The sequence below is a fragment of the Musa acuminata genome, chromosome BXJ3-1, assembly GCF_036884655.1.
Source record: "Musa acuminata AAA Group cultivar baxijiao chromosome BXJ3-1, Cavendish_Baxijiao_AAA, whole genome shotgun sequence".
Classification (NCBI taxonomy): domain Eukaryota; kingdom Viridiplantae; phylum Streptophyta; class Magnoliopsida; order Zingiberales; family Musaceae; genus Musa; species Musa acuminata.
Genome location: NC_088349.1, coordinates 14,102,501 through 14,123,999, shown reverse-complemented (window position 1 = coordinate 14,123,999; position 21,499 = coordinate 14,102,501). Strand labels below are relative to the sequence as shown.

The 21,499-nt window shown below is 37.0% G+C and overlaps 1 protein-coding gene across 2 annotated transcripts; it reads right to left on the bottom strand.

The window, feature by feature from the left end:
• Nucleotides 1-3,514: 3,514 nt before the first annotated feature.
• On the bottom strand, nt 3,515-19,667 carry LOC103995896 (calcium-transporting ATPase 5, plasma membrane-type). 2 transcript variants are annotated; one of them, XM_009416644.3, is made up of 35 exons: nt 19,511-19,667; nt 19,176-19,392; nt 17,585-17,701; nt 17,463-17,505; nt 16,918-17,027; nt 16,701-16,832; nt 16,529-16,618; nt 16,001-16,070; nt 14,787-14,857; nt 14,616-14,699; nt 14,451-14,528; nt 13,930-14,001; nt 12,775-12,858; nt 12,612-12,694; nt 12,431-12,539; nt 12,249-12,304; nt 12,116-12,158; nt 11,952-12,035; nt 11,698-11,835; nt 10,458-10,520; nt 10,275-10,373; nt 9,956-10,066; nt 9,717-9,884; nt 9,009-9,068; nt 8,383-8,544; nt 7,198-7,314; nt 7,026-7,124; nt 6,751-6,888; nt 6,261-6,361; nt 5,082-5,127; nt 4,836-4,970; nt 4,639-4,746; nt 4,451-4,542; nt 4,124-4,218; nt 3,515-4,007 (listed from the first exon to the last, which is right to left on the bottom strand). In XM_009416644.3, exons 2-35 carry the CDS (start codon nt 19,335-19,337, stop codon nt 3,940-3,942), a joined length of 3,288 nt encoding a protein of 1,095 aa, XP_009414919.2. In that variant the 5' UTR covers nt 19,338-19,392; nt 19,511-19,667; the 3' UTR covers nt 3,515-3,939. The 2 variants fall into 2 exon arrangements, with proteins under 2 accessions (XP_009414919.2, XP_009414910.2); XM_009416635.3 differs by lacking the exon at nt 19,511-19,667 and having other exon boundaries at nt 19,176-19,501.
• Between the last annotated feature and the right edge of the window lie 1,832 nt (nt 19,668-21,499).

The following is a 21,499-nucleotide window of genomic DNA, read 5'->3' as shown; positions in this document are numbered from 1 at the left end:
AGCAATTGTGGGAATTGCTTTGGGCGGTTGTGGAGGGTTGATGGATGGCTGTGGAAGGGCAGCGAGACGCCAAGAATGCTGCTCTGATACCAGGTGGTAGAACCCTTGCAGATTCTAAACTTGGGGTTAATCTCTTTAGGGGATCGGCCTCCTTGGAACTCTATAGGGGTTCCTCCCTCCAAGTTGCTGCTCAAATGCTGCAGAAAAGATTCATCTATTGCTTATCAAAAGAGAAGGAATACATGGCTATTTATAGGGCTTCTAAACCCTAACTCCTAATAGGACTCCTACTTAAGACTCTTACTTCTAACTAACTCCTAATAGGACTCATAGTCAAGACTCCTATTCCCTTATAACTCCTAATTCTTCTCTAAGAAAACACCTCCTACATGAATGTCCCTCTCAATTAGGACTCTCCTAGCTAGAGTCCTAATAGTTTTAAATGGATGCCCCTCTCAATTAGGACTCTCTTAGCTAGAGTCCTAACAGTTTTACATGAATGTCCCTCTCAATTAGGACTCTTCAAGCTAGAGTCCTAACACCCACCTGCGTCGTGCTCCTCGGCCCTCGGCTACACGCCGCCCGAGACCACTCCTGCGTAGTAACCCACCTGCGTCGTGCTCCTCGGCCCTCGGCTGCACGCCGCCCGAGACCACGCCTGCGCGGTAACCCGCCTGCGTCGTGCTCCTCGGCCCTCGGTTGCACGTCGCCCGAGATCACACCTGCGCGGTAACCTGCCTGCGTCATGCTCCTCGGCCCTCGGTTGCACGCCGCCCGAGACCACACCTGCGCGGTAACCCGCCTGCATCGTGCTCCTCGGCCTTCGGTTGCACGCCGCCCGAGACCACACCATTGGCTCTATGACCGCTGAGTTCAACTCTGCCCGACCGACCCACCGACGTCGAGCCCCTCGGATCCGCGTGGCCAACCCACCAGGAGGTAGCAGCCATGCATCGGACCCCCTACATGCAAAAACCGACGCATAGCTCCTTTCAGGGGGGGAATATGATAGGGGTAAAAACAAATTGGACATAACACATCGGATTTGACGTAATACACCCCGACGTCAGCCACACCTGGACGGCACACTGCCCTAGGGGGCGAGCATTAACACCAACGTAACGTGCACCCTCGCTCACCGTACCCAAACGACCTCATCGTCTAACCCCGCACGACCGGACGAGGCAGGGGAAGGCGTCGACCAAGGCTCGCCATACCCTGCGGCGGCTCGGCCTCCCACGCAACGCCCACGACGACGACAGACGCAATCGGGTGTACGACCCTGCCCCGGTAGGATGGCGCATCAAGTAACATCGAACTTACCTATAAATACCCTCGGGCTTCAAGCGAGCCGGGTAAGCACACAAAAGCACGACTTCTCCCAAAAACTCTTCTCCCAATCACTGACTTGATCGTCGGAGGGGTCGGGCCGAACCACCGACCCGACCTTTGTGCAGGTACTCGACCGAAGTCGACCCAGCCCGGCGTCACGGAGCATTCCAGCCAGATCCCTCGCAATCGACCGTCACAAGATCCCCCCAGTCACGCCTGATCCCAACCGTTCGGACCCCTGATCCAACCGCGTCGACCCCAAGGTTATGGCTAAAAAAGTTACTTACCGTAACAAATAGAATTAAATGTTTCATCTTTATATCAATATAAATTTTTTAAGTATATAAATGGGGATGATAAAGAAGTCTAACAATAAAAGGTAATTAATAATTAGTCCCCAATCTGATATATTAGATTAAACCCTAGTTTTCATACGCATATGTTACTATTTTGATCCTAGTTATGAAATTAGTGAGTAGATATGTTGAAGGTTTGACCTATGAAACACCATCAAATTATGGAGACAAAAAAGTGTGAGTCTATAGAGGATGACTGACTCCAATTAAAATAAATTGGCCATATTTATGCCTAACTAAAGACTAACCATAGCAGACTAATTTATGATTATAATGAGGGGCAATCAATCAACATGGTTTAGTTGAGATAGCAAGATCCATCTAATTTAGCTTAGGTCATGACCATATAGGCCAATTGACTTATTAAATTGGAAACCAGACAATATGCAAATCCCTTTCATGTCAAACGTGTGTTGCATCAAAGAATGAAAAGAAAATTTTTAGTAAGGACTAATTCAAATTTTTAGTAAGAAAATTAGTCGCCATGTTTGATTACTTTTAGATGTCATCAGCTTTGTAGAAGTGAGTTCAAAACTGGCGTGTCGATTTGCAAGATGATTTCTTTCGATGATTCAAAATTGGCATTCTTCCAAGATGATGCTCGTCGGAATTGAGTATGAAGTTTCAGATAGGAATGTGACAAGAGCTTGTGAAAAGCACAGAAACTCTTTTCTATTCCCCCTCACAAAGAAGACAAAAAGGATGGGATTCTATAGTAACGAAAAAGAAAAGAAAAGACATTATTATAACCTACGTGATGTCAAGGGATGATAAGATTGTGCCTTAAATTAGTTGAGCTGCTTTTTGGAGATTGCAAAAATAATTAGGGATAAAGAAATTTCTCTCTCTCTCTCTCTCTCTCTTAGAATGCAAAAGAAAGGCATTTCATATCCAGCATCAATGTCTCTCTCTCTCTCTCTCTCTTGGATTGTGCTAGTTGAGCTGAATCATTGGTTCAAAATGCTTAACTTCAGGTTAACAATAAGATATCATCAAAATTTTATAATATAATCTAATTCTTAATCCACTTTCAATATGCAATTAAATTAGATGATCATTCTGAGTGAGTTAAGTATAATCATCATCTTTAGTTGCTAATGAAGAAGTATTCTATTCAATTATATTTTGTGTGAACCCGAGATACCCATGGAAGCGATAATAGTAGACCACATGAAGTTACGAGAAAACCGATCCTTTGTCGACTTAGCCAAATAAGCTAAGTTTATAGCTGAGCTGAGTTAAATCTAATGGATACGGCTTTATTTAACCTAACCTATGGTCAATTCCTAGTTACTTTTGCTTTGCTTGTCCAAATTCTAATCACTCAACTTTCTCGAGCCGAGAGATGATGATGTGAGTTAATGGGCAAGTGTTTGCTTTTAGGAAGATAAAAAAGATGGTTTGAATGCACATGGTGGAGGATTTATTTGACCGCTAGCTTCCACCGGATAAAGAAAAGGGAGCAACTTGATGGTATTAATGTGATGGGATTTGGACTGACTGCCTTAAAGCTTAGCTTAGTGGAACCTAATGAAAAGTCAAATAAAACTGCATTGTTTAGACAACAAGAACAAGTCCATACTATGGTACCTGCTCATACAACTTTTTTGTACAGCCGAGGACAGTTGACTTCCAATCTGTACAAGCAGCTGGACAAGTGCCTCGAACCAATCATGCATGTTCGTGGTGCATACTATTGCGGTCTTGCTCAAAGTTATCTTCAACATTAGACTTTAGGAAGTCAAGGAATTATGGTACACAAGAAAGTTTCAAAGCACCTCCATTTACTAACTTAAGTTACTCGATACGGCGTACGACACCACATCTTGTATAAGATTTTAATCAGAAGCATGAGATTTCACCACTGAACGTATTGATTTTTTTCTTTTTACATCGAGTAAACTCGAGCCATGTCCATTAAACTCAAGTATGAAAAGGGTAAGAAAAATTCTAAAATCTCTAAGAAGATTGCGTTAGTACTGTGCAAAAAAAAAATAATAATAACCGGCATCTTGAAACTTGGATGGAAGGCCAATCTCGAGACTGCCATTAACACTGTTGTTTCTGGATCACAGCGGTCAGATTCATCAAAACTATCCCCCCATTACGGGCATCAGAGTGAATCAAGTCTTCTTGGCTGAGTATGTGATTCATCCTATAAAATAATCCAACACATCTCCTTATGTATATAGCGAGACTGGTAATTTTGATGATAGAAAGAGCAGTGACACCAGCGAGTATCCTGCGGTATTCAAGATCCATTCACTTGTGGCAGAGCACCCGAGCCTGCCTCCTGCTGCTGCGGCTGCTGCTGGTCATCTGCAAGGCAGAGTTTGTGTCAGCCATGGAGGAAGCCAACCAAACGGCTCCACTAGGAAAAACTGGTAACAATCACGCCCTTAGCATAGCAAATAGTACACTGAACATGAGTATACCTCTCTTCCCACAGCAGTTGAAACATCGACCAAAATACTCCTCGAAAGGCATCTTGGGTACTGGGAGAAGCTTTCCAACAAAAGCCAAAGGCCAACTGAAAAGACAACCACAGGAATATGTTGAACAAATATCTTTCATAAAAGCTCCATAAACCAGACTATCTGTTCCAGAGATGCGGTAGCCATCAAAGTAGAACAGTGAGGTCAGTCAGGCTATTAAAGCACATTGCACATGCAGAAGCCATCATAAGCTTGCATTAAGACTTAACTAGGCCCAATGTCAAAAGAAAATTTTATTGAGCCAAACCTGCAGTAAGCAAAACTCACCTTATAAAAGCAATTGCAATTGAAACCACCCACAACTTCCAATTAAGCCTTACAGTTGAAGTAAACTTTCCAAGGAACTCGATAATCAAAACCTATGAAAACACCCATTATTAAGTAAATGGCACCACGAACACAAACACAAAAGCGAGCAAGATGTATATATCCGAAATGTTTGACCCTCAAACTACCTGAAGCAAAACAGTTATGCCTACTATCACCATGAAGAGACGATTAGTAGTGACTCCACGGAATACATTCCGTTCATCCGGTTTTCGGGCATTGAACTCATTGAATATCTGAAAGGAAGATTCTGATCATTTACCCAGAAACCATCATTTGAATAGATTGATATGAATATAGCATTTCGTAACACAACCAGACTTACCTGACATAGTACAAAGGTATTAAATATAAATGTGTTCTTCGCTTTATCTGCATGTGCTCTTGTATCATTCTTCAAATGCAGAATACTCCTACCACCAAAGTTGAGCACAAGGAGAACTGTAACTTGATATAAAGCCTGGCAATTTGATCACATGAAATCAAATGAAGCCCATAATATTAGATGGAATGAGGATTAACTTTAAAGAACAAGTATGGGTCAAAATCAGCATAAGTGGAGATTGGTAACCTGAAATATGAGATTTCTCCACATGATATTTGTAATAAGTGGTTCCCTGAAAGACAGGCAAAGGATTCAGGGGGAAGAAACAATACTTTGCCTGATCTACATGACAAGACTTAAAGAAAGTACTTTCTAGCATTATGATAACAAATGCAAAAAATGACTCAAAGAGAGGCCCAGAATTTAAAATTTTTCATAAAATCATGAAATGAATGAAATTCTTAAAATATGGATATGGAGAACTATAGACAAAATACAACTTGAACAAGAAGGGAAGAATCACAAGTAGAAGCATAGGCCACTTAGGTTCATAGGGGAAAGTGCCTCAAAACCTTTCTTTTTTGCATATATCTTCCCCTTATTTGCATATACCTAAATTATCAATTGGGTATATTATAGTCATGCTATTTATTCTCCTAAAGCCAATTAGGTATTAGAAGAGGACATTTAAATCATAAATATGCATGTTATCAAATGATTAGTATTATTAGCCTATATGTGTTTTATGTCAAATGTAGAGGATCAAAGATGATTTCATGCCGAGGATTCTTCTCCCCGTGCGGATGCGAAGTCACCAACAGACAAGGGAGAGCGGAGCTGATCTCCAGGTTCTTCTCTTCTTCTCCCTCTTCTTTCTTCTCCTTCGGTCACCGCCCGATTTAGGACGATAACAGGGCGGAAACAGCCCAATCGACAGTGTACCACCCGATACGGCGGTATCATTCGAAATTAAAATCCTTGCTCTACACCCTTGACGACCACGTTTAGTCCTTCACAAGCATGAAATCCTATCCTTGCTTTTCCTTTTACCTGTTTATCTACTTAAACACTCACAAAGTCTTGAATTTAGTTGTTCTAAGGATCCTGTAGTGTGAACTGCCTTAAGTACCATCAGAATGACAGCATGGCCATTTCCAATGTCAACATTGAAAATTTTATATGCCTATGCTATTACAAATATAATATGACTATGGATTCTCATCCTTCTTACAAACCAGCCTACCACCTAATTCATGCTTAATCACCGGCATCATGCATAAATTTTTCCAAGCTAATAAAAACTAAAGCATGAATACATGAACGCACAAAAAGAATCTAGAAATTAAAATTACTAATATATGATAGAAACAAGCATGCAGGGCCACAGAAACTTTCAAGTGTTTTGTAAATGGAAGAGACTATGACCTCCGCCCCACGGGGGTTCTATCCATAAGGTGGTCAGTTGGTGGTTCAGTTGCCAATGCCAGTGCTCCAAGTGTGTCCATGATGAGGTTGACCCACAGAAGCTGTTTGAACAAATAAGCAGTAAGGCTCTATAGGACACAACACCAAGGAAGATTAAAGAGTACAGCTAGCAATCTTGCAAAAGTGCAGCCTAAATGACTTATATGTGCAAAACAAAATTGTGATTTTTGCATATATCCCATTTTAAAAGGATAAGAAAAAAGAAAAACATGTCAACCATGTACCATCATTTAAGCATTGCAATTTAAGTCAGCATTATCTTCTATTTTATCAATGACAAAATTTTGCTACTTGACAAGCATCATGTCTTTGTTATATTAGAAGCTCAAAGCTCGAGTGCCCAACTAATAGGTGTTGCCATATTAATTTTGATTGGTGATCATGAACTTTTACTTAAACTAGATTATTAAGTGGATGAAGATCATCCAACCTGGACAGCATTTAAAGGAACGTTGCCAGAGGAGACAGCAGCAACAACATTAATAATAAGTGCTGCAACGTTGACAGTCAGCTGGAACTGGATAAATTTTTGGATATTTGCATACACAGAACGACCCCAACGGACAACCTGGAACAGCAGGGTAAAGAAAAAGGAAAGAGAAAAAAACAAAGAAATCATATCAGTCAATGTGGAACAACATAAGCTTAAGCTGAAGCAAGATTTCACTTAATTTAGCATTACCGTAAAGATAAACACACAAGTACCTTTACAACCGATGCAAAGTTGTCGTCAAGGATAATGATGTCTGAGCTTTCTTTAGCTACTTCGGTTCCCTGAATGCCCATAGAAAGACCAATATCTGCCTGCAAACCAGAAACATCAAGAATAAGTGATCATACAAGACGACCTGAACACCTCAGAGACATGAATAAAGACCTCATGCAATGCAGGAGCATCGTTAGTGCCATCCCCTGTTACAGCAACAACATGACCTCTTTTCCTCAATGCTTGAACAAGCAGCAGTTTGTCACTGGGAGAAGACCTCCCCATCACCTGTAAAGAAATCAGGTTTAGGTAAATAACCATTTGACAGGTAATGTAATGATATTTAAGACTGATAGCAGGAAGCAGCAGTGTCTTGTTCAATGAGAAGCAATAGGCACAACATATCAAATCAAATCATCGAATGTAAACTAAAGTAGATCAGGAATGTTTCGAAGGAGAAGAATTACAGAGATATTGAAGCATCTGAAGCAAAGATCCTAGTAAAGATTGAGAAAACATTTGTATATAACTAATCTTATAAATCATTGAATTACAGGACGAGTTCTACAGTTAACATCTATTTAGTAAAAGTATTGACATGCTACAGAGATTCACATTATGCCATTTCCATGTGGTAATTATGTATAACATAAAACATTTTACATGTTTAAACATCCAACTAAATTATGATTGCAGCACTAGATGAGCACAATATGAAAACAATATGCTTTATATAAGTTAACACAAATAAGGATACAGATAGACAATTGCTTGTAATGCTTGAAACACTTCGAATAGATTTAAGAAATATCATTGTGTGTACAGTTACGACAAATTGGCATGCTATATCTAAAATTGCCAAGCAAGAAGAAGCCTAAAATGTTTAGGTTTGTCTTATTTATATGTACACAATTAACAATAACAAATTAGTAGCCATAAACATAACCTTGATTAGTAACTATAAGTGAGCAAAAGGCTCACATAATATGAAATAGCTTAGAAAGTCAATCATTCTAACACAGGAATAAGTTAAATGAGGATGAAATTGTCCCAGTTTTTGTTGGCTATGAAAAGAAAAAAAAATGTAAAAAGTAAAAACAAACATAACCCTACAAAGATTTGCACAGGACTGGGGACGTGAATTATGAAGCATCTTAAGATAATCTGAGAAATGGAATTGAAAAAATATATATAGGGAGAAAAGCCTAACTTTGTTTCCTTAGATTATTAACAATTAGTCCCATACAATGAAGGGGTTTAATAAAAACAGATTCTCTATTTTGTTACCCTACCATTCTCTGAGGAAACACAAGGCAAATAATCATAAGCATTAGTAAAAAAGAATATTTAACTTACAGTTATTTTTTCAGCAATCGCATCTCTTTCTGCATCAGTCTTGGTCCGAAATGTTTTTCCCTCTATAATAACTGGCTCTTGTGCATTGGCATCCCCAAGTATCCCACACTCCAAGGCTATAGCTTTAGCAGTCCGAAGATTATCTCCAGTAACCATGCGGACCTATCATACACAAATGGAAATTCAAAGTCGAAATTATGAACAATTCAATTTAAAAAACAAGGTGGGTCCCATACAACTTTCTGGATGATCAAAGATTATATGCATAGATAGAGTTGAGACCATTGAAAAATGAAGCAAAAGTTTGTCTACTTTTGTCAATGTAAAGAGCAACCCTGTAAAATGTCAGTTACCTAGTAATATATGAGAACAAATATCATCATTATCAGTCATAGAAACCGATTTTATATTTACAACTAGTACTCTAGTCCATTGAGGTCAAAGATTTTTTATGGAATAAAGCACCAGTTATGGAGCCAGTACCATGCGTGTGACCAGCATTAATAATTGCACAGAATAATACACACACTGGTAAACCATGGCAATGGGCGACTGGCATGGGCACATCATGCCACCCTTGAAATTTAATTAAATTACAATGCACGATAAAGAATAACTGGAAGTACCTTGATACCAGCACGGGTACACAAGTCTACAGCCGCTTTGACACCAGGTCGACAAGGATCCTGAAGTTGTCAAAAGAAGTTAAAAAAATACAATCAGTTTCTAAAAGAAATAAATGATATAAGAGGTCAAATGCATGTTAGCATTTCCTATGCCACCGAAGATGGATGGTTAGCTGTAATAAGCTAGAATTTGAGATAGAACGGGTATTGAGAAGCCAAATAAATAATATCACAATGACCAATTAATTCACTATAAAGTAAGGATGCCAATATAATAGCCTAATCAGTTGGGAAAATTCTTGATTTGTAATAAAATTTGGATCAGGTTGATACAAGAGATGTTTTAATGATCAAATGTCATATAACCAGTATCAAAAGCTCCAAAGATATAATATGCAAAAAAATAATTTTAATATTACCAACATAACAGAAACAATTGCACAAAATTTGCAATCCCTATAAAGATCACATCACACAGGTTGTCCATTCGATGTGATTTTCTGTCTGGTTCATTGTATAACTTCAAAATTATATTTTTTTTAGCTACCCAATAACTTCTTTCTTCATAAGCATATAATCTAAACAAATGAGAAAATAACATCTGAAGTACTGCCATAAGCATAAAATCTACAGACATATGTCCAATATCAGCAAGTGGGACCCCCAGTAATATCTGAAGTGCTGCCATAAGCATTTTATGATATGCACCTTAATCCCTACAATAGCAAGCAGAATCAGGTCATCCTCAGGCAACTGCCAGCTATCTCTCTGTTCCTCGTTTGGGACCCTCTCCAATTCATATAACCTGTATGCAAAAGCAATGCAACGAAGGCTAGCTGCTGCCATGTCTTCAATTGTTTTCTTGAATTCACTAAGCTGCAATGACAAGATGAATTAAAATATGCGTTACTTGTAAATATGGGAAGGCAAGAACTTGACTTCATTACCTTGTCTGATGTCAACGGCTGCTTGAAGCCATCTGCATCAAGCCAACTAGTACATGAGGCCAGGACAATCTCAGCAGCACCTTTCCAGTGCACATGAATGTCATCACCTCCCTACGACAAGTAGAAAGGAACCCATGAGAATAAAACTTGCAATCTTGAAATTACTCATAAATTATTTTTAAATTATACACTGCAGATAAATGCATGTAGGAAAAAGGATCTATTTTAGAACTCTCCAGCATAAAGAAAAGAACTCACAAATCATTCTTAACAGGTGCACTATCAATCCTGTATTTCTATTAGTGATAAACGTCAATACCTGATACACTGCTACACCACCACGTTTTTTGTCAGAGTTGAAAGGAAATACATGAACAATTGAAGATTTTGATCTTGCATCATCAAATATCATTCCCAGCTTTGGAAAATGAGCAGCAAGTCAGCAACTGATGAGGAAATAGCTAAAAAAGGAAAATAACAGCATATACAAGAACCAAGATACCTTAACACCCCAAGAGAGGATGGCCTTTTCGGTTGGTGAGCCAGTGACATCAACAACACCAGTCTGTCAACAGACGATCTAGTCAAAAACTTACATGTTGCAAAGCAGTGTTTTTATTGAATACATCCAGCAAAAACACAAAAAAGAGACCAAACATCTCATTGTCTGGGGGTAAAAAATGGCATCTACAGACATTGAGAAGATAGCCAAAGAACAAATGAGATGCTTGAGAAACAAAGTGTCATCCTTTAAACAAAAGTGAAGTATGAAGTAACTCACTACATTAGTTGTGAAATTCAAGAAAAAAATGTTATCCAAATAGTTGCACTCAATGAAGGGTTAGACAGAAGGCTCCAATATAATTACATTAACATCCAGGTCAATCATCAGGAAGAAAAAAAAATATGCTGCTATCACCAAATTGTCGAAAGCTTGAGTCTACCCAATTTACAAGCTATTTTCTTCCTCGTCCATTTCTAGAATTCACAAGCAAAGGCAAAAAAAAATTTTCATATTAGGGTCCTGTATCTACTTCCATTGAATTCCACTGTGATTACACATAATTCTAATAGATGATGTCTCATCCTCGACCACCCAGTAAATTGGCTCATTAACTACTAAAAATTGAAAATTAAATGAAGTAATGAGATTCTTGTACACACAAAATTAAATGAAGCACCATGGCTTCTTCCAGTGCATCAATATTGCAAGCGATGTTTCTATTTCTTGAGTTTTGACATGTATCAAGCCAAATCCATGAGTCATGACATCATTCCATATCTCCAATAACCACTGCTACAAAGCAGAATCTATGAATGGTTCATGATGAAGTTTAGATGCTTCTAAAATTGTTAATTATGGAGTCAAGCACTTGAACGGCAATTAAACACCATGATAATACAGCTGGATGATTATTTTGGTTCATTCTATTTTGCCTGGAGGAATGTCCAAGTGGAACAAGTAGTGCCTGCTAAAGTGCTAAAGAAATTTGAAGTAATGAGCTCTCATGTCCCTTCGTTTAGTCACCTAATGACAGCAACTATTCCAACAAGACCATCAAATTACAATCTTTCTAGGTATCAATTGGTACCCACAAGTTGGTTTACACATCAAATTAGTATGAAGAAATGAAAAGGATAACATAACACTTAGTAAGTCTCGATAAAAAAACTCCATTTTAAACTTCTAACGTAGCAAACAAGGACAGAACACTTGATCACACCAAAAGAAAGTAGTTTACCTCTAGCACAAAAACACTGCCAGTTGTGTTCTGAGCGATTCCCTCAATTAGAAGAGTGGATGCAGTAGGAGATAACAGCTCAGGATTGTCTGGAGGATCTATCTTCCTTCCACCAACATAAGCCTCCACAACAGTCATCTAAAATGTTAAAACTATACTAAGAATTGAATGGCATTAACCGTTTCAATCACTTCATGCAGTTACCGATTATAGATAATGAAAGACTAAGTCTATGAGAAAGCTGACTGGCAAACCTGATTCAAAGTCAAGGTTCCAGTCTTGTCACTACAAATGGTTGTAGCTGAACCCATAGTTTCACACGCTGAAAGCCTACGTACCTGCGAATGATCAACTTAGAACTAACTAGCGTACTTGCGCATGTAACAGTTTTGCAATCATGCATAATACAGACACTTACCAGAGCCTTGTCCGCCATCATCTTACGCATTGAGTAAGCCAGGCTGATATACTCGAAGAAATAAATCAAATGTGGACATAATGAAAATACAATATATATTATGCAAGACGTAAGAAGGGTTATGCATATTTACGTCAATGTAACAGCCAAAGGAAGTCCCTCAGGTACCGCAACAACCACGATTGTCACCTACTCAAGTTCAATAGCAACGGATGATATAGCTCACAAAAGCAAAGAGATGAAGAAATGAAAGGGAGTAAAATACAAGATGGGTTTAAATAAAACTTAATAATATTGACATTACAAAATACATACTGCAACTGTCAAGATCTTAATGGCTCCATTTATAGCAGTCTTTGTACCCGTTTGTCCCTTTATAAATTGAACTGAACCATCAGGATTCGTTGTATGCCCAGTAAAGTATCTGAAAAGATTTCAAATAGAGATTAAGATTTGCAAATATTGTAACCAAACTGTAAAACAAAATATTACTTGCCTCGCCAAAAGGACTACGAGAACAGCAGCAGCTACAGTTAGCCCCACCATGCCAATGAGAGTAGCAACGCCATTCAACCGTACCTATTCCAAACAAAAGGATTTGAAAAATAAAAAATGCATAATTTTGAAATTACATGATAAAGAATGCATGTGAAACAAACCTGCAGTGGAGTTTCTTCACCAGTATCCTCTGATATACTGGCCATTAACAAGCCCCATTCAGTATTTATCCCAACTGCAGTTACCTGAAGGCAACAAAATTAAGTATATACTTCAGGTACCATGCTAATAATAAATTTCTAATTTATGTGAAATCAGACCATCTAAATATATTAACAAAAGTTGAAATATTTTAATAAGTTTGAATTGAACATAAAAACCAAGTATAGTTGTTATCAGTTGATAGAAGAGACTCAGCAAAAGCTTTACCAAAGCAAAAAAAACCTTGTGCATTAGATTGGTGCCAAATTTCAAAATGTTGCATCATACTATCTTTTAAGCACTAAAATTCATAAACCCTTATCCACTGGAGTTCCCCTGGAGTTCAACCTCTAAGACTACCCGGGGCTTGTAATAAAACTTAGTTTCTCAAAAACCACAAGTATCTATTTCATTTAGTGACATATTCTATCCTACTTGTCCATAACATCTTCAACAAACAAAATATGGCTGGAAACAAAGTTCCTTTAGATAATTGAAAATCCATCTCATGAATATTCATCTTGATCAGCTAGATGACAAGAAAGACATCAAATCATAGATGTATCGACTGGAAAAAAAAGCTTAAATGTTGATTGTATTATAACCAGACCTCTCATACAAGAAATTGACATGAATGCAAAAGGGCTTAATCTCGCGTACAGAATAAACTATCCCTGCTTGCTACAATCTCTTTTTTTCAACCCACAAGAAAAACGAAAATGGTTGACAAGACTCCCAACTCCATAAGTTTAAAGAAATCACCAACAGGGATTGCCCATTGCAAACAGAAGAAAAAAAATTGTTTTATCAAGGAGATTCATCTCTCTCTTTCACCTTCACTAAAGTCAAACATGTACAATATATTTCACTAACTCATTAATTCAAGAAAGTGATGTGAAAGCTTATGCAGCTGTTTGTCTTTAGAAAACATAATTCACAAAAGATGAAATACACAAGTTAATGATCCGACAAAAATGAAAAGAAATGAAGCAATTTAATTTATTTGGCAGTCATTACTAAAACAAGTTAAAGCAATATCATCTCTCAAAGTACACCAACGTAATGATCTGAAAGAGAAGAAAAATCCAAAAGGAATCAACAAACAAAATACTTACCAACATATCACCATAACCATCAGCAACCTTGCATCCGGACATTAAGAATGGAGCTTTTTGATCTTTGTGGACCTGCAACAAAATTATAGTATTGAGGAACCATCCCCAAGAAAAATAAGATAAACAAGTAGACACATTCAGATTTTTCACAATTACACACACTGTCAACATTTTTCATGGGTTACATTGAAATAGCTTTAAGATGTCAATATCTGACAAAACATTTCTATGAAAGCTATAAACCAAATCTTTTTTACTTAGAATGATTACTCACTACATATTATATATAAATTGCCTTCATCTGTTAGAAAAGAGTTGGCCATTGAACTCATGGTGTTCTAATCTTGTGAAGCCATATGAGAAATATCCATTTAAAAACAAATAACATTAAATACCTTCTCCAAAAATGTGAGTTGCTTAAAAGGGTTAGAATGATATATCGAAAAAGAAATTTCTGAATGCCAGAATATGAAAATAAAAGTCACAACAATGTCAACAAAAAAAGATAAGGAGAAACTTACAATTTTGCTCTCCCCTGTCATACTTGACTCATCAATAGCAAGAGAATGACCAGTTATTACAACCCCATCAGCAGGAACCTAGAAGACATTCATTCATTTTGCCTTTTAACAATGAAAACACAGACAAAACATAGCAAAATAGTATAGTAACTGCAGCACGGCTACCTGATCGCCAATCTTAAGAGGAACGACATCACCAACCACAAGATCAAAAATGGAGACTTTAATTCTTCTACCACTCCTAATTACCTGAGATCATGTGACAACATATTAAGGTAGATGACAATGAAAAAGAACAGAAAAATCCAGAACACTTTCATGGGCACTAGGACTCACCTCCAATCGTATGTTTCGCTTCTCCTCATTCAGATTCTGGAATTGTAGTGACTGTCTATAATCACTGACCGCTGAAGAACACAAAAGAGTAAAAAAGAACAACACTTAAAAGACGCCAATGGATGTTGTTATAAACCCAAAATTGAAATGAACATTTCTCACGTCACAGGCTATTTTGTCTTAAAAGACAACAAGGAACACAACCCATGTTTGCCTCACCACAAAATTAGAGTAAAAAATTGATTACTTAATGATAATGCCTGCAGGGGTTATCATGCTGGATATTTAGCCGCAGCATCTGAATTTCTCTGAGAGGCAAAAGGCACTTACTCCAACGAAAGCCAAAGAACCAAACATCTCAATTATGATATATGACATGAAAGAGAACAATTCTAACAACTGAAATTTAACAATATTTTCTTCAACAGAGGTAGATCAGCAATGATATCATAGAAATAATTACAAAGCATAAAAAATAAGTAATCCTTAAATTCCACTTTAATATTATCTACCATAATTGAGGATTAGCATAATTTAACAGGCTTTGTTGCATTGTTCAAATTTGCCAACAGCACTTATTTCTTCCATAACCAAAAAGAATGGCTCAGACCAAGATGAACATCCCTGTGACAAGCAGGTGCATAAGCATGCAAGCATTTACTTTTTACACAATGTAGAATAAAATTTTCTGCTCATTCCATGTCTATGCAAGTAATGATGATGGCCAAAGATTTTCTGTGCATTCACTAGAACTCAAATTGCCAATAATTCTTAATAAAATTGATCAGCAAACATTAAAGGCTTCTAAACCAGCTTTCTTCACCTGCTCAACTATTAACTGCCAGAAGTTCGTGTTCTTTCATTTACTAAATTTACATGATGAAATTTTTTCACACACTTAGCAATCTTCAGAAGTTCTCAAAATCATAACTTCAAATTTTCAACAATGTCTCGGGGATAACTTGCTAGCAGTTGTTTCCTATCATTTAGGAAGGCTGAATTGTTTCCTAACATGCTAGCAGTTGTTGCCAGCAATACCTTTAAACCTTGCCATAATGGTACAGGCACTTGCAGATGTGTCATCAGTGCCAACTAAGGACTGAGAGAACTTTTGACAACTAATGGCTAGCAGCAGTGTGCTGACTGAGACAGCATCATGGCCACATTAGAGGATATAAGACTAAAAGTAACTTAAAACAGCAAGAGAAACATACCTGTGACCACAATAACCAGAATAACAGCAAATGCAATACTTCCACCGTCATACCAACCTTCTTTAATGCCCTGGATGTGTCACAGAATAGAACAAAAATAAACAAGTGACAAACAAATCAAACAGCATACCTTTAGTGCCCATATTTGTTAGGAGCTTCTTAAGTGCAATTAGTACATTGACTTCTACTAAAAGTGGTTTAAGCAGAAGAAAGGGTTATTGATGCTTGAAGGACACCAGTAAGTGATCGCCAAAGTTTTTACCTTCTTAAAAAATGGTGTTTTGTGAAATAATTTCAACAAAAACTCAATATGAAGCAAGGCCTACGAGAGTTAAAATTTAAGTGTATATGCCAGGGTAATATTACAGTTTGTGGTGTCATACAATGTCAAATGGTAGCAGCAGGTGGTAAGAAAAGAACAAGGAAAGAGTTATACAGGTAAGAGCCTTTATTCAAGCATTCTATTAGAGGCAAACCTAGGGAAAATTTTCAGTCTTCTAATCCAGCATATGACAAAGTCAACCTTACCTCTGTCTTTATGCCCAGCACCAACGATAAAACTGCGGCTACGATAAGAATGACAAGAGTTAAATCTTGGCAAGCTTCCCAAAGGAAAACCTAAAAGAAGAAGCATAAAAATAAATGTTTAGTTGCCTTGGAAAAATCATGTAATGAATTGTTAAATCACAGCATAACATACCCAAAAACTCCTTCCTTTCTTTCGAGGATAAGTGTTTGACCCAAAAATGTTCCTCCTGTGCAAAATTTCTGCATCATCGCCACTTATTCCTCTATCTATATTGGTATTTAGTAAATCGGAGAGACCTTTAACCTAAAGCAATGGCCGAATGATGACTCAATTGATGTAGCAAAGATACTCATTAACAAGAACCACTTCCTTAAAAAGAATTACCTACCCCACCATATTCTTGTAGAGATGAGAAATCATGATCTCTAGTCATTTTAGTAAGCTGCTCCTCTCCAATTCCAAAACCACCAGAAGGAAGTTTTGGTAAAGCAGGAGTGCCTGGATTACGGATGAAAATAAATATATTTAACAAGCGGGAATGAGAACATTTCAGAAAAAGATGATGGAAAGCCAAATAAAATTTTAATAGTGAGTATTAAGAAAAGATCAGAAACTTGAAAATTCTAATTCCAAATAACAGATATTAGACAAACAACTAGAACTACCAAAAAACATGAAGCAAAAAAGGAACATTAATAATTTGAACAGCAAAGACCATTGGAGGCAAAAGAAGACGGTTGAAGGCAAACTTATTGGAAAGTGCATTCCTCTCCAAAGCACAAATTTATAATTACATAATAAATACTTCAGTCAGTGAAGACCAGCATAAAAACAACCCAAGAAACCCCATTGTCGGTTGCCCATTTTTCTTTTCCTTTTTTTTTTTTACAAGTGACAGTAAAGTTAAGATTGTTACAAGTTGACTATTGCTACCTGAACTCGCCCTCTCCCCTGCTGCTTTAAAGAGAAATGCTGCCTGAGAAAGTCAAAGATAATTAGCAATATAAGAAAAGTTGATTTATACAATATTTTAAGCCTAGAGCTAGCTGCTATACCCGTATGACTTGAGCATGTGCACGGATCTTACTCCTTATCCGCTCCTTTTCTTCCTCCTTCTTCAAATCCAATGTATATCTAAACCGACGAGAAGCATTCAGCACTAGTACTGCTTGCTGTCCAAACCAGAATAAAATCAAAACCACAATCAGTTAAAGAAACACAATAAATATAATCACAGCATTATGATATTACCTGATGATCAGAAGAAAAAACATGAATCTACAATCCAAAGGTTCCTCAATGATATCTACACAAATGAAGAAACTGTGTGCTTTACCATATTGTCAAATACAAGGAACGAAACATCAGTTCGATCGGTATGGATAGGCTGGTATTTACCGGTCTGAACAGAGACCGGTATCAAACCATATAGATTGGTATAGGTCGGAGTTCAATTTTTCTTATATGTTTTCCGGTGAAATCAAGCACAACAGTTCAACATTATCACCTGATAGATCGGTAACATATTGACCTCAGCATATTGATAAATGCAAAACTCCAAAGCCACTATTCTCAAATTTTTAAGCGTTCATACGGTATGCAAGCATATGGCCCTCAGCATCACAGTAACAGATTCAGTGATCAAGATTAGGGGATACCCAAGTCAGCACAAAAGGATCAGTTTCAGGTTTTAATGCTAACACTGGACTTGTTTATGGTTCACAAGCTCCTAAAACACAAAATACCAAATAAACCCCTTAGTCTGGTCAAAAATCACTGGAGTAGGGGTGAGTTTTTCAACACGGGTGAATGATTCAGAACTCAAAGTTGAAAGTCCTTTAAAATAAAAGAAATCAGAAATGTCAGAAGCCAACCCGTCAATGTGGAGATAAAAAGGTCGTGTGGCTTATTCTCACCGGTATTTCAGGATAAACAAATATTCAGCCAAATACACGACTTCTCCATTTCTTGGACAATATGGCCCAGAGAACTATAGATCTGAGTCCTACTGCAATGAAACATAAATTCATTCATATACAAATAAAATGGTATCCTTTCATACACAAATAAAATAAAAATTATCTTGAAATATAAATTCTCTTGTAAATAAAAATAATTAATGACGACGAAAATTGTATCATATTATATATAATATGGGAAAAACTTTTTAAGACGGCTTATTTTATCATTACTTGGTTTGTTCTCTATTCCATCCACCAGTGTTTGAAATTTCAAACTCCATTTATCTTTTGCCTAACTGACCAATCGATATGCCAAGTTGTTAACGATGATAGAAACTCGAACTTCTTTTCTCGCTCCTCTAAATGACCAATCGATGTGTCAAGTTGTTAACGATGCAAACAACCATGGCGAACTCGAAAACATCTACGCATTGGGCAAACCCTCTCGACCTCGATCTATGCACATCAAATCTTCAAGAAATCTTCAATTTCTTGGCGCTCGCTTGGCTTCCAATATTCCCATCTGACGAAGTTCTCACCCTCAAATCACTACAAATATAACCTTGTACTTAATTTCTTCTTCGGCGATGTAAGCTCTGTCATATTCCGATCCGAAAAACAACCCCAACCACCGCACGGAGGCGCCTACTCATCAAGAACCGGCTACAGGGTCAAGGAAACCTACCCTCCACCGCCTGAGGCGCTCCACCGACGCGTTCTTGGCAGGGATGTCGAACCAATCGCCGGACGAGCCGTCGCCATCGCCGGAGGCTCGACGGCCGCTGCCGCCGCCGCCGCCGCTTTCCTCATCCCTCTGCCGGACGTACGGGGCGGGCGAGGGGGGCATGCTGTCGTCGCAGGAGAGATGACACCGGGTCGCGCCGAGGGATCACGGTCGCACGCTGAGCATCAAGAAACGAGAGTCTCAGGCGCGAGCGGCAGGCCACCAAGAACCGGCGAGAGTTCCAAGATCAAGAAAAGCAAAGAATGAGCAGGGAACGTAGGGTGGGATAAATACACCTCCCTCTCTCTCTCCCTCTCTTTCGCTGTCTGACGTCTGTAAAAGTTCCCGAGGTGGGGAATACCGCGTAGGCTTCCGCGATGCTTCGCACCTTCTTCTTCTCCTCCTTCCTGTTTTACAGAGTTTCGTACGCTTTGCCTCGCTTTGGCTGCACACAGCTCATTTGAGGAGGTCGGTTAGGGAAAGAAAAACAAAATTATATCGAGCATAAATCTCATAATTCCTGATAAAGGAATTATGATATTTATATATATATATATATAAAGAAAATTACGTGACAACTTTAAATATATAAATATATATATATATACCTTTATAGTCAAAAATATTTGCGGTAAATTGTAAACATGATATTTACCTTTGATACGCTGACGGGTCAATGAATCCATTGATGATCAAAGACTTTGATCGGATCGATATCCGATTCAGATTTGATATCAATCCTTCTAATTCGTTGCAAACTGAAATAAAATATTAAATACACAAAAACCATTAATTAGATTCTGATTCGTTGGGTCAAACTACTTCGACCTATGCAAGCTCGACCCATACATTAACCTAACTCGATATATCCTTAACGCTAGTCAAACTCTTATTATTATGATTAGTTATTGTTAATTATTGTTATTATTATTATTATTATCGTTCTTTATTGTTAATATTGTTTATGTCACCGACACCGAATGCTTGGTTCGATTTGCCACATGCCACATCGATCGGGTCGACATTTAGTGGGTTCGTCAACCCTTTTCGATTTCCGAGTTTTGGATTTTTCTTTATATATATATATATACAATTCTTCATTAGTATATATAGGATGTTAAAATCTAAGGGTTTTGTGTTTAGTTTAAGTTTGGAATGCATTTATATTTTTAATATATAGTTAATAAAAAGGTCGGAGTGAAATAATAGATGATAATTTTTTTCCTATATTTATGAAATAAAAATAAAAAAATTATCCTATGTAACAAATATATATATATATATAGATAATAAAGACCAAATAATCTCAATAAATCATAAACAAGATTTGATTGTAAGCGTGAAGGTGAGGCGTGATTCTTATATGTATTATTTATATGATAAGACTTCGAATTCTCGACTTAAGATAAGTGATTAAGATATATTTTCTCAATCATACTAAAATTATAAATGTATAGATCATGTAAAAATAATATAAATATTATTGAAAAACAAGTGATATAATATTATGTCTCCTTAATTGTTATTATTATTTATAGATGATTAAGATTTTGTATTTTTAAGCTTGCCACTGGTTTGATTAAAATTAGGAGTTTATTTTGATCATTTATAAAGTTCTCGAGTAGACCTTACAATATTTTTTATTTTGGTCATCAAAATACTATAACAAACCAATTTTTAATTTTTATAGGTGATGTTGTTCCTAAACTAATATAAATACCTCCTTAAATCATAATATAATATAATAAATGATTTTTAATGTGTTTTGGTTTTATTCAGCTTATTTTTAGCATTTTTAGATAGATTTTATGGTATTTTTATTATGGCGATCAAAACACTATAACTAATTTTGAGTAACAATTTATGTATATTTTGAATTAAGAGTACTATTAGAAAAATAAAAGAGAAGATACTGTTTAGGAAACACATAAAATATATATATTTTAAAAAAAATTACCTAATAAAAAAGATTGAAGATTTAAGAAAAATAAAAAATGACTGACAACTTTGTTGACAAAAATAAGCCTAATCACTGACTTCCTATGAAAAGGCATTAATATTTTTCTTAACTTTGATTTATATATTTTAATGATTTTATTTTATTTTTTTCTCATCGAATAGAGAATTTGACATATGAACAATTCAATGTCATGTCATCGTTTTGTTAGCCTAATATAACAATTCAATGTCATGTCATGAACTTTTGAATTTCTCATATTTTTCATTAAAACAAATCGATGTGTAAATTGATTGGCTTATCGATCTGATTTTGTTTTCTTTCTTAT

Coding starts and splice junctions, on each gene's coding strand:
- LOC103995896 (XM_009416644.3), bottom strand. CDS start 19,337: ATGCCCCCCTCGCCCGCCCCGTACGTCCGGCAGAGGGATGAGGAAAGC. Junction 14,002..14,450: donor TGACAGGGGAGAGCAAAATT/GTAAGTTTCTCC, acceptor ATTTTGTTGCAG/GTCCACAAAGATCAAAAAGC. Junction 12,305..12,430: donor TTAAGATCTTGACAGTTGCA/GTATGTATTTTG, acceptor GAACTTGAGTAG/GTGACAATCGTGGTTGTTGC.